This window comes from Centruroides vittatus, unplaced genomic scaffold, assembly GCF_030686945.1.
Source record: "Centruroides vittatus isolate TY-2023 unplaced genomic scaffold, ASM3068694v2 contig_134, whole genome shotgun sequence".
In the NCBI taxonomy this organism is placed as follows: Eukaryota; Metazoa; Arthropoda; class Arachnida; order Scorpiones; family Buthidae; genus Centruroides; species Centruroides vittatus.
The window spans coordinates 105,567-117,082 of NW_027120852.1; the positions used below are offsets into that span (position 1 = coordinate 105,567).

At 34.2% G+C, this 11,516-nt stretch overlaps 1 protein-coding gene across 1 annotated transcript in view; it reads right to left on the reverse strand.

Annotated features, from left to right (window-relative positions):
• The window catches only part of LOC136990715 (serine/threonine-protein kinase 11-interacting protein), a 58,322-nt gene extending 47,779 nt beyond the window's left edge, over positions 1 to 10,543 (reverse strand). Inside the window, exons 1-2 of the mRNA XM_067289131.1 lie at positions 10,362 to 10,543; positions 865 to 1,031 (exon numbers count right to left, since the gene is read on the reverse strand). Of these exons, the coding sequence (XP_067145232.1) occupies positions 865 to 1,031; positions 10,362 to 10,425 (231 nt within the window). The 5' untranslated portion in view covers positions 10,426 to 10,543. The remainder of the gene's footprint in view (positions 1 to 864; positions 1,032 to 10,361) is intronic.
• Positions 10,544 to 11,516: the final 973 nt, after the last annotated feature.

Sequence of the window (11,516 nt, forward strand, 5' to 3'; positions counted from 1 at the left end):
CCTCATTCATGTGCAAACACTGTTCACATCTTCAAAGTATGTCATGTACAAGGGAGTGCAACATATTCTCAGATATGTTATCGACTGCATGACAAATTTTTGCCTTAGGAGTTTCGCTATTTTATGGGCAAAAAGTGTGATGTATAAAAATAAAGTCCACTAAATATAAAAATTCTTAAGGTAAACATACCTCGTGCACTCAATAACATGCCCGAAAATATGTTGTGCCATCCCATGCATAACATACTTTGAAGAACATGAAGAGTATTCGTGCACGAATGAGGGTCACTTGCATAATGATATCTTCAAAACATAAAGGACACACTATCTTATTCAAAATCTCATACTTGAAAACTTGTTTAAATATATTCAAAAGTTAACAGTCTACTCACATTACTCATTTTCCTTTTGGACGCTATACATTAGATTTTGACACGTTCAAACATACATCTAAACTGCCAGATTATTTCGGGTTATATTAAGGTTAATTTTTAATTAACAGACGTTGACTGTAAAGTATCAAAAGTATGAGGCACAACCATTACAAGTACACAGAGTACCATCATACCTTTCAGCTAAATTCCATTAATTAATAATCTTAATAATCCAGTGGCTTATGTTTGTCAATAGATCATGATTTAGAATATAGGATTCTGAAAGTATTTATCCAGATTAAATCTCACCCTAGCTTCTAAAGAATTACTTTATTTTTCTGTTTAATTTGATGCTGATTGTGTCATTAGTACAATTACATTGTTCAAAGCTATTTTTAAAATGCTGTATTAAGATTATCATCGATTATATTTTAATAAGTTTTAAATTTTCTCATTCACTCAAATGTTTAGAAGAATAAAATATACTTACCTTTAGAGCAATGGCATTATTAACAATGCTTTTAAGAAACAGTACATTTTTTATTAAATCACAATTATTATCACTGCAATGGTTAGTGCTTGCAAAAATCCTATTCAGAGTGCATAAAACTGACGAAGTCAAGGATAATTTCTTTCTTCCACAAAGAATTTCTTTTTCTAAACAAAAAAAAATTATTTGTTAATAAAATATATTTAAAATCAATCTCCTCGTCTTCGCAATTATTTTAAAACCTCGTCAATTCGTAATAATTTTTCTCAAGATGTTGCCACTTCATTTCAATTTGATATAAAACTTTATGCATAAAGTGATTGAAATCATTTATCATCTGAGAGCATGAAAATAAAATCAAATGGTAAAAGTATACTACTAAAATGAATGTGAAGAATCTAAAACTAATATATGAAAACAGAGAGAAATTACCAAACATACATTCACATATCAAAATCTTGAGCACGTAACCCAATGAATGAAAAAGACCAAACAAAAACCCCCTTAATCGGTATCAATAACTTACAATTCGACATCTAGATGCCGACAAGCAGAAGTAATGCTACCTTGCCATGTCGCTTTGACAGTCTTTTATACATTAGTTATTTGCTTATTGAACATGCTTACAAAAAATGAAAATGTTTTTTAACTTGCGTTTCTACTAACACCTGGTTACAAAAATATAATAGAATATTATTCAAGATTTTAGTCATATTTAAACCCTCATTAGTGAAATACAGTTCCATTCATTACTCAAACGTTAATTTGAAATTATGCAAATATAGTTGGGAAGTGGTGAGATAGCAGGTGAGGTTTAACGTAACTAAATCCCTACTATATCCACTGCTATTTATTTAAAACAAACTTAGAAATTACATTCATTTATTACAGCCGTTAAAACAACAGTGACCACGGTTACAGATGACATTACGTAACTGACTATCGTTGCTCTGTTTCTTGGAAGGTTATCCCAGTCAATACCTAACAGTTGTAAAACACTCCAACTCCCTCCATCCTTAATTGTAAGATGGTAACTTTTCAAAGCTGTAATAGTCTGGTTTTTTGTGTATTCTCTCTGATCTCTGAACTAAGGGGATACCTAAGATGGAAGCACTAGGCATTGTGGTCATCCCCAAGACACTGCCTGATACAGGAATTGGTAACATTATATCATCATTATCTTTTTTTTGAATTGATTCTGAGCCAAATCTAAAATCCCAAAATGTAGTCGGTCTCCGTGTCTCTTCCAGATAACTTTATTCCGAAATTTTACAAGATATACAACCTTTGATAATTTTCTACACGTCGTCCATTCCACTCATTTTGGGATGACAAAGATAATCTCAAGCATAAAATTTATCATTAATGAATGTTTAAGAGGTGTTTCCTCGGCTACAATTAACAGAACTAGTTTCAACAAATATAAATAAGTTTGAAAAGTACGCCCCAAAAATATTTGTTCTGATCACAGTCTCTCAATCACATGAAAGATAATGATAATACAAAAATAAACTTAACGATTTTGACAAGGAATACCCCGACTTTACAAACATATATTTCATTTTTAAATGCCCTGACAAACCCCTCAAATGCCCCATTAGTGGTTGGATGATATAGTGCAGAACAAATGTGCAAAATACAATTTTGATTCAGAAAATCTTGAAACTGTTTATACGTGAATTGTGTCCTGTTGTCTGAATGAATTTAATATAACAAACTATAGTAATCAAATAAAGATTTGAGTACTTTGATTGTTGGGCATTTTAAATATTTCACACTATTCAGATGTGTTGTCAACCAAAAGGAAGATCTATATATTAAAAAGTGAGCCTGCAAAATCTATTTGTAATCTATCCAATTAGTTTTCGAATCGATCCAAAAACTTTAAATTGTTCGGGTGGGTCTGATAATTGAGTTTGACATGTTGTACACACTTTAATAGGGTTCTCTATCTCTTTTGGCAATCCTGGCCACAAAAAGAGTGTTCAAGCTAACATTTTAGTTTTTACAATGCCTAAATGACCCTTGTGTAATTCTTGTAAAACCTTACATGTTGAATGTGGAATGACTACTCTGTCCCCCTAAAATAGATATTCTTCATGAAATGATTACAGAGTACACAAAAGACTAATAAATCATTAGAAAAGGGTCTGAATATTATGCCAATTTCCTGAAAATTTTGACAATAACATGACTAAGGACAGGGTCAGATGCAGATACAGTCTTAACTATGTCAGCTGAAACAACTAATGCTTCTAATCAATCTACATAAAAACTGGATGTTTCAAAATTGAAATAAATCTCGATGTTCTGTTTATCAAAAGTGTTAGGAGATTGTACATCTGCCAAAGTACTTAATAGAAATATATTAAATATCATATTGATAAGCAGCTAAAAATAAGGACCAACAACATAACCGAGCCACAACTAGTTGGTATCGAGCATATTTATGTCCAAAAATGGCTAGTAATGGCTTATAACCAATTTCCAAAATAAACTATCATCCATGTAAATATTCACAAATTTCTTTACACCGTAAACTATTGCTAACCCTTCCTTATCAGTTTGCGAATAAGTTTGTTGAGCGTCTGCTAATACATTGCTAGCAAAAGCAAAAAGATGCTTGATCCCATTCAGTTCATGAGATAATACTACTGGTGAAGTATCAACAGTGAGAAAATCTTGTTTATTTGGATCAAAATGTGTTAAAAGATTTGTGCTCTCATCTGCCAACCTGAGATTTAAGTAGGCTGTTTCTTGATCATGACACCAATGCCAAGAGGTATCAACACAAAGATGATGATAGTTTTAATATGATAACTAAATTGGGAATAAATCTTACATAGTAATTTATCATCCCAAAATATGAACATAACTGAGAAACATGAAGTGGATCTAGGTGCCTGGAAAAAGGGGGTTAAGTTTCCCTGAATGGGATTATATCATGAAGAATTTATTTGGAATCCCAAGAAATCTCCTTCTGGCATTAGAAATTTGCATTTTAAACCCTTCAAACACAGCCCTTTTTGTTCACAAATAGAGAGAATTCAATCAATTGCATCTAAATGAGCCTTTCTAGTATAACTAGTAATTAAAATATTTTCTAAATATGGCTGTGCTGTACTAACAGGGCATAATATTTGTTCTATTACTCTTTGAAAAATTGCAGCAGCAGATGCAACTCCATAAAATAATTAACTCAAAAAGACCTATAAGGGTATTTATAACTATTGTTTGCTATCATTGTCTACGTGACCGGAGGGTCGGCACCTCTTTAGTGCCTCGTCAGGATAGACACCACCGTGTCTCAATTGACACGGAAGCCGAGATGGTGTGTTGATTTGGTCATGCAAGCAGCCGTGCGCGTGGGCGATCGGATTCGGAATGGAGTGAGAGACAGCACACCTGAAGTGACTCATGCAGAGACCACATTAACAAAACAACATTTATTTGTAAAAGACGAAAAAACTCATTATATTACAATACGAAAATTCTCGATAGTGAGTGCAATAGCTTGAATAGGGTTAGGTAGGCCTAATTTCACAGTTCTCGAGAGAGAGAGAGAGAGAGAGAGAGAGAGAGTTTACATAAGATTTGTGTGGCGATAAATACTTTGTAGAAGATCTTGTGAAGAGTCTTGGTCTGGGGCGCTCTGGTTGAATGAAAGAAAGGTTAGGATCGGGAAACAGTTCAGGTATCCAGTAGATGTTCATGGGCAGAGGTATCCGAAAAGGATGGTGTAGGGTTTGGAATCGCTAGGCGAGCGATTTCCGCCCTGGTTTATTATAACGAACTTTCATAACGGAAAAGCCGTTAGGATCGGCCGTTGGAAACGACCGTTAGAAGATCCGTTGTGTTTCAAATCGACGACAGACGGACGATTGGCCGGCGGGAAATGACCGTTGGCGGCCGTTGTGGCAGAATTCTAATTTGATTGGCGGACGATTTGAACGTTGGGACTATTTAAGCCGTAGTTTCGGTGGGAACGGGAGTTCGTATCGTGAGCTCGTATCGTAAGTTCGTATCGGGATCGGCTGAGTTCGGATCGGGAAGATCGGATCGGATTAGGATCGTCGTTATCGAAGTGCTAACTAACTCTCTCGTTGGACGTTACGGAAATCTGGGGAAAGTAAACCTCAGTGGTTGAGTATGAACTTGTTCCTGACTCGGAGGTGCTGTTAATTACAAGTCTGTTTGTGGAGGTCGTAAGGAGTTTCTTTCGACGAACGTGTACGGGAATAGTCGGTTGTCGTTGGATTAGTGTTTGTGCATATTTAATTGTGACTGTAATTTGTATTATTTTGTACATTTTTGCTGTAAATATAAATTTTGTGTTACGTTAAACCGACTGAGTGGATTATTTTGAACATTACTGATGGTGACTTGCAGAGCTTGGGACAGAGATCTGGTCACGATTTTTCACTATTGAGGGACTGGCAACGACTGACTTTTTTTGGCTGTCAATTTTCAATATCATCACGACATCGCCTGGCCAAGAGGTTGGCAGGAATGCATTGTTTTTGCCATCAAGAAAATGTAAGAGGAGATCCTCTCAGGTAGTAGATGACAACAACCACTGAGCAAGTATGACGACATTGATGATCGAATTTGGGTAAAAGTCAGATCATCACATCACCACGACCTTTCTAAAATTGTACATGTTCTCAAAAGCGCAAGTTCAACTTTTTGTTGTGCTTAGGTTACAAAAGGGTTGCTCACTCTCAGTTGACTATATATAGACTATTATCAATCATAAAAAAGAATTTGTTACCTTATTATTACAGGATATATTAAGATTAGGTTACATCAAAGCAAAATATTGTGTGTTGGCACCACGTATTAAGTTAGTCATGAGGTGCAAGTTATTATTTATATATACTAAGCGCATATCTCAGTTTAATCAAACAAATCAAAGGTTCTCTCTCTCTCTACTAAAACATCAACAAAATATGATTATCAACAGGTGCAAACAAAACACTATCATTCAACCTCCAACATTAAAATGTCATCAATGCAATTTTATATTAGCCTATAACCCGATACAATTACATTTCATAACATTTTGTTCTGACAAAAAAATGTCGTGGTCCTGGGTGTTTGTTCTACAATCGTTTCCATTACTAGGGTTTGTACTGTACATCCTCGTCCCGCACTTGGACGCAAGCATGAAATTTTTGCAGTCATAAAAAAATTGGTTCCTTCTCAAATCTCTTCATCATGAGTCTCTTAAATTCATCGTATGTCTCTACCTCCTTCATCTTTGCATCCTTCCATGCAAAATCTCTAGCTATCCCCATCAATTTTAATTTAGCAAATCCTAAACATTGCGCCTTTGCCCAATTGGTTAATTTAGCTATTTCATCTAGCGATTTGAAGAAATCTGTGACCTTAAGACTGTCAGCATCCCCTGCAAAGAAAGGTATTAAGGGAATCGTGCCTCCAAGTCCACTTAACGCGTCACCTCCTGCTGTCTCTCCACGCACACATCCTTCTCCTCTGGTCTCCATCTTATTTCGATTTATTTAGAGTTATTCCAAAATTTTGATCCTGCTCTGACACCAGTGTGACCTGAGTGTTAGAAATCCCAGCTTCTGGCGACGACTGACTTTTTTTTGGCTGACGACATTGACAATTGAATTTGGGTAAAAGTCGGATCATCACATCTAGTTCAAATTGCTTATACTAATGAGCCAAAACAAATGTGGAGAATAAATGTCCCCCTTGTAACTTGGCACAAAATTCTTCAACCTTAGGTAACAGATATTGATAAATATGGATGACCTTCTTAAGTTATAAACCCTACAATGCCTACCAAACTATCCCTTTTTCTATGGTTTTAATGGGGGTTGCCCGATCAGTATATGAAAAATGGAGAAATGATATTGTTATCTTGTAATCTTTATAATTCTCTTTCTGATTTTTCTTTAAGTACAAAAGAAACCAAGTTTGCCTTAAAAAATATAGGAAGGGCATCCTCTTTCAGGTGTAAATGTGCTTTAACATCTATAAAGTGACAGATTTCACATTGAAAAATGGACAAATGGGATCGCAATATGCAATTAAAGTCATTATTGTGTGCCGAAGATGCAGAGCCACTATTGGGATCAAGTTGAGCTGTTCTAACAGCATAAAATTGGTTACATTATTATGAAGACTCTATAAGTTAAATTAATTTAACCAATCCCTACTCATGAGAAGAATTGTTCCTCCATCTATAACAAATAAATTCAAAGATTTTGTTATATTTTTGTATGTTACAGGTACTTGAATGTAGCCTAACACACAAAAGGAATGTCCATTATAAGTTCTTAATAAGATGTTTGTATATTTTAAGGAATAGTTCTTAAAATCTAAGTTATAACTAGTTTTACCAATTAAACTGATTGCCAATCCAGTGTCCATTTCCATGCTTAAAAGTTTATCATCAATCCAGACTGGAATGAAAATTTGTTTTACAATGCAAGCATTGTGGCAATTTATATGGTAAAATCAAATGTCACACTTAGTTTGTTCTTTTACATCCTCAACAGTAGACAATTTTACACTCAGCTTATCTTTACTATGACAAAATGAACGTGTGTCCTTAAATTTACAATCTGCTCGAACATGTGATTTTGTGCGCCACAAGCAAAACAATGATGATGTGATACAATGAGTAAATCTGAATTGGGTTTTGCTGCCAGACAATGATTACTGGTGAGTCAATCAGTTTTCCATAATAATTTAGGAACTTTTGTACCTTTATACAAATTGTTATAAGAACACTCTTGAGTAAGCTGAGCACTAGATCCATGAATCTTTTCAGCCTCTTGATGAGCACATTCAATGGAAATTGCATATTGAACTGTATCGTAAAATTTCAATTTTTCACAGAAGTAACACACACTCAGTTTGTTCACTATTAATTCCTACAATAAACCAATCTCAGAAGGTTGTTTAAATCTTCACCAAACTGATAGTGAAGAGGCAAAAATTTCAGGTTTAACAAAATCTGCAACCAATTCACCTTCCTTCTATCTTTTATAAAAATGAAATTTTTCACTAACTTCAGAAGGTTTTGGCACCAAATGGTAAGCCATTTTCTCTACCAGTTCAGAGTAACTATATTCAGATGGCTTCTTAGATGTACACAGAGTTTTTATTACTTTGTATTCATATCTTCCTAGCAAAGGAATTAAAGATGAGACCTTCTTGTTGTCTTTCATTGAATTTGCCAGTAAAAGTTGTTCTAACTGTCTGTGCCAGTCATACCAATTATCAGACTATTCTAACGATCGACTAGATCCAATTATTTAAATCATATTTTCCCAAAGAATAATCCTTATGTTCAGGAATACATGATCCCGTACTCTTTGCCAATTTTCTGTATCCATTCATATTTATTTAAAACAAACTTAGAAATTACATTCATTTATTAGGAATGTTAGAACGACAACGACCGTGTTTACAGATTGCATTACTTAACCGACTATTGTTGCTCTCTTTCTCAGAAGACGAGGCTATCCATGTCAGTACCGAAAAGTTGTAAAACACACCAACCCCAAAACAAAAGGAAAAATTAAATAATGTAAGTAACTAAGTTAAATATAATTATAAATAAAAATTCTCTCTTACTACCCCATGAAAGTTTTCATCATAATGCCATAGGCATCTAAGAAATATAGTAATTTTGACACAAATCACATATTACATACTGTATATTAAATTTGCAATTGGTTTCTTGTCAAGTGTTTCACAGCTTGTCTTCACAATTCACAGAAGGCCAAAGCCTATCATTGTTTAATCCTGAAATTCAAATTTCAGGATCCAGCAACGATAGCATCTCTTCATAAATTACTAAAAATGCAGATTATGGTAGATAACAATGCTTAATTCAAATAATCAAACAGTTTTATTTGAAAATGTTTTTGGCTTTAATTGTATCCTCGCAGTGAAATAAACATCATGGACAAACATTCTAAATTCTTTAATTTGTTTCACAAGATTTGATTTACATATTAGCTGAGCATAATACAATTATATCAAATACATTTCTGAATTAAAACATTTGTCACATTAAATAATTTAATTCTACATGCACTAATTCTATTTTAACGCATAAGTTCTCTAATTTGCAATTCTTAACTTGCAATTGTAATACAGTATTTTGTGCTATACAAGTACAGCACGAAATACAACAAATAACAAAAATATATTGTATTGAATTGTCAATCAGTCAATCTACTATAAATTATAATAGTAGCTACATAAAATTTAACAAAAATCATAATGAAATAAAAGTATATCAAAACATATCAAGTAAAATGTTACATAAGCAACTAATCAATACAATTTAAATTTGAGATTATTGCAATGCCACATATCGTAGAGTGGATACGGGATCGGTTTCTAGCTTGGGATTCTTCCATTTCGGGACCAACCGCGCGAAAATATTAATGTCCGATAAACTTGCAAAGATATTTTTTCTCATTCGTCGACGATTTAGTGTGAATAATCTTTTGGATTTTGAGTGAAATTTCAAAAATAATTATGTCACACGATTCATAAAACTATTAATCATACTAAATTATCAATAAACAATATCGATTGTCATCCTGACAAATTTACCAACTAGTAATAGCTTCATAAATCGATTCCAAATCAAGACAGTTGGCAACAACTTAAATATTGCAATAATCAAATTTTGTTTTTTTTTTTCATTTTTAGTTCTTTCCACCCCAGGGATTTATTTCCACGTCATCACAGGTTCGACCAGGCCCGCAACAGAGTGGAGGTGAGGGACGACACCCAACGTATTCGGGTCATACCACGCACAAATTCTCCACATGGCTCACCCGGATCGGTAGGCCATTCGGCCAAACCACACATCTTCGGTCATCCGACTGTCAATACTTAAATTTAAAACATTTCAGCAGAGAAAAATCTATAAAGGAAAAGTCGTCTCGATTACCACGTAATCTCTCGAGGTACGACGAGAACATACTTCTAAATTATATTTTGTGTTTCTTCAAATTACCGTATTTTCTGGCGTATAAGACGACTTTTTAACCAAGGAAAATCTTCTCAAAAGTCGAAGGTCATCTTATACGCCGGAAAATACGGTACTTAAAAATACATCTGTATTTCATAATAAATGCAACCAAATTTGCGTAATTTGCACTAATGTCAACACAATCCTTGTTTATATTTATTCTTATTGGATTTATAACTATCGGATGGGTCAGCTGCATACTTAAACAATCAAGATACACAATTACTAAGTATGCATCATAAATAACCAATGGATATAATAAAGTAAACAGCATCTATCACTACTACTGATGATCAGTATATATCACATGAAATAAAGAACGAGATAACACGTGAAAAAGTAACAAAACACAAGAAAAATGTAAAAAAATACTGATTTACAGGATTAAAATGCACGTTAAGTCACTCGCAGATAACGAAACAAATAAATAAATCAATTACGTATTCAAAATCAAAACAAAAATTACCATTTTGTCGAAAAAACCTTGATAACTGGTGTGCGAGAGTAACGTCGCTGCTGGAAAGTGTCATTTCTATTCGAAATGCCAATTTATAAACATAATTCCAATCAAAAATGCGACATTTATTCCAAATGTTATTAACAACGTGACAGATACGAATGAAGATGCGATAAACATCTGATTATAGATACGAGTGCTGCACCCTGCCGGAAGAAAATCTTTATTTAATTTTTTTGTTTCATTTTTTACTTAATTATATTTATTTACTTTTTATATTACAATATTATTTTAAAATAATTGTATTTAATTATTACGTAAATATTTGAATTAATTTTTTAGTTATTAAAAATAATGAATGAAATTTTAATTCCATGGACGCGGGCGTTCGGCACGCGTGAGGGCACGATCGATCCGATTTACCGTGGTGGACCAACATTTAATGATACATTAGACGAAGCAGATAAAGTATAGATCGACTCTCCGATTTAAATTATTCTGATAAATTATAAAGTTTTGATTAAGATTCAAAAACCGGTCCTTTTAGCGATAGGCTCTTATCGTGTCGCGCATCCATCTTAATTAACTATTTTTGCCTGTAGAGTAACAATTTCCAAATTTCCAAAAATCAATATTGGACAAATCAACGTTCGTCTCAAAATGCTTTAGTGGTCGAGTCTGGTTTCTGACCAGAACTAACTTCAAACCGTATAATCTGCGCATTCGAGCAAGGTCCTGTGTTAAGAGGACTCAGTGGAAGTTCTGAGCTTGATTCTAAAAAAGATACTCTCAGTATCTACAGAAAGGATATACTATATATTTATATAAAAGCTTAGGATATATTAATATAACGCAATTTTTGCTATTAGATATCATTCTGTTTGGTCGCAAACTAAACTCTCGATATAGCGTACTTGACGGCCGGATGGCCGAGCGGTAAAGGTGGCAGCCTACCGCTCTGGGGGACCCGGGATCGAATCCGAACGGGTCGAATAATCCCCAGGAATTTTTCGGGGGGTGGTCCGTTCGGATATGTCGGGCCCCGTCCCTCACCACCCGGTCGCCCCATTGTGGGCCTGGCCGAACCCATAATGGGCCTACTAAAAGAGGCCCTCTTAGTGCCCACAGGGCGGAAAGAGTTAAAAAAAAAAAAAAAAGATATAG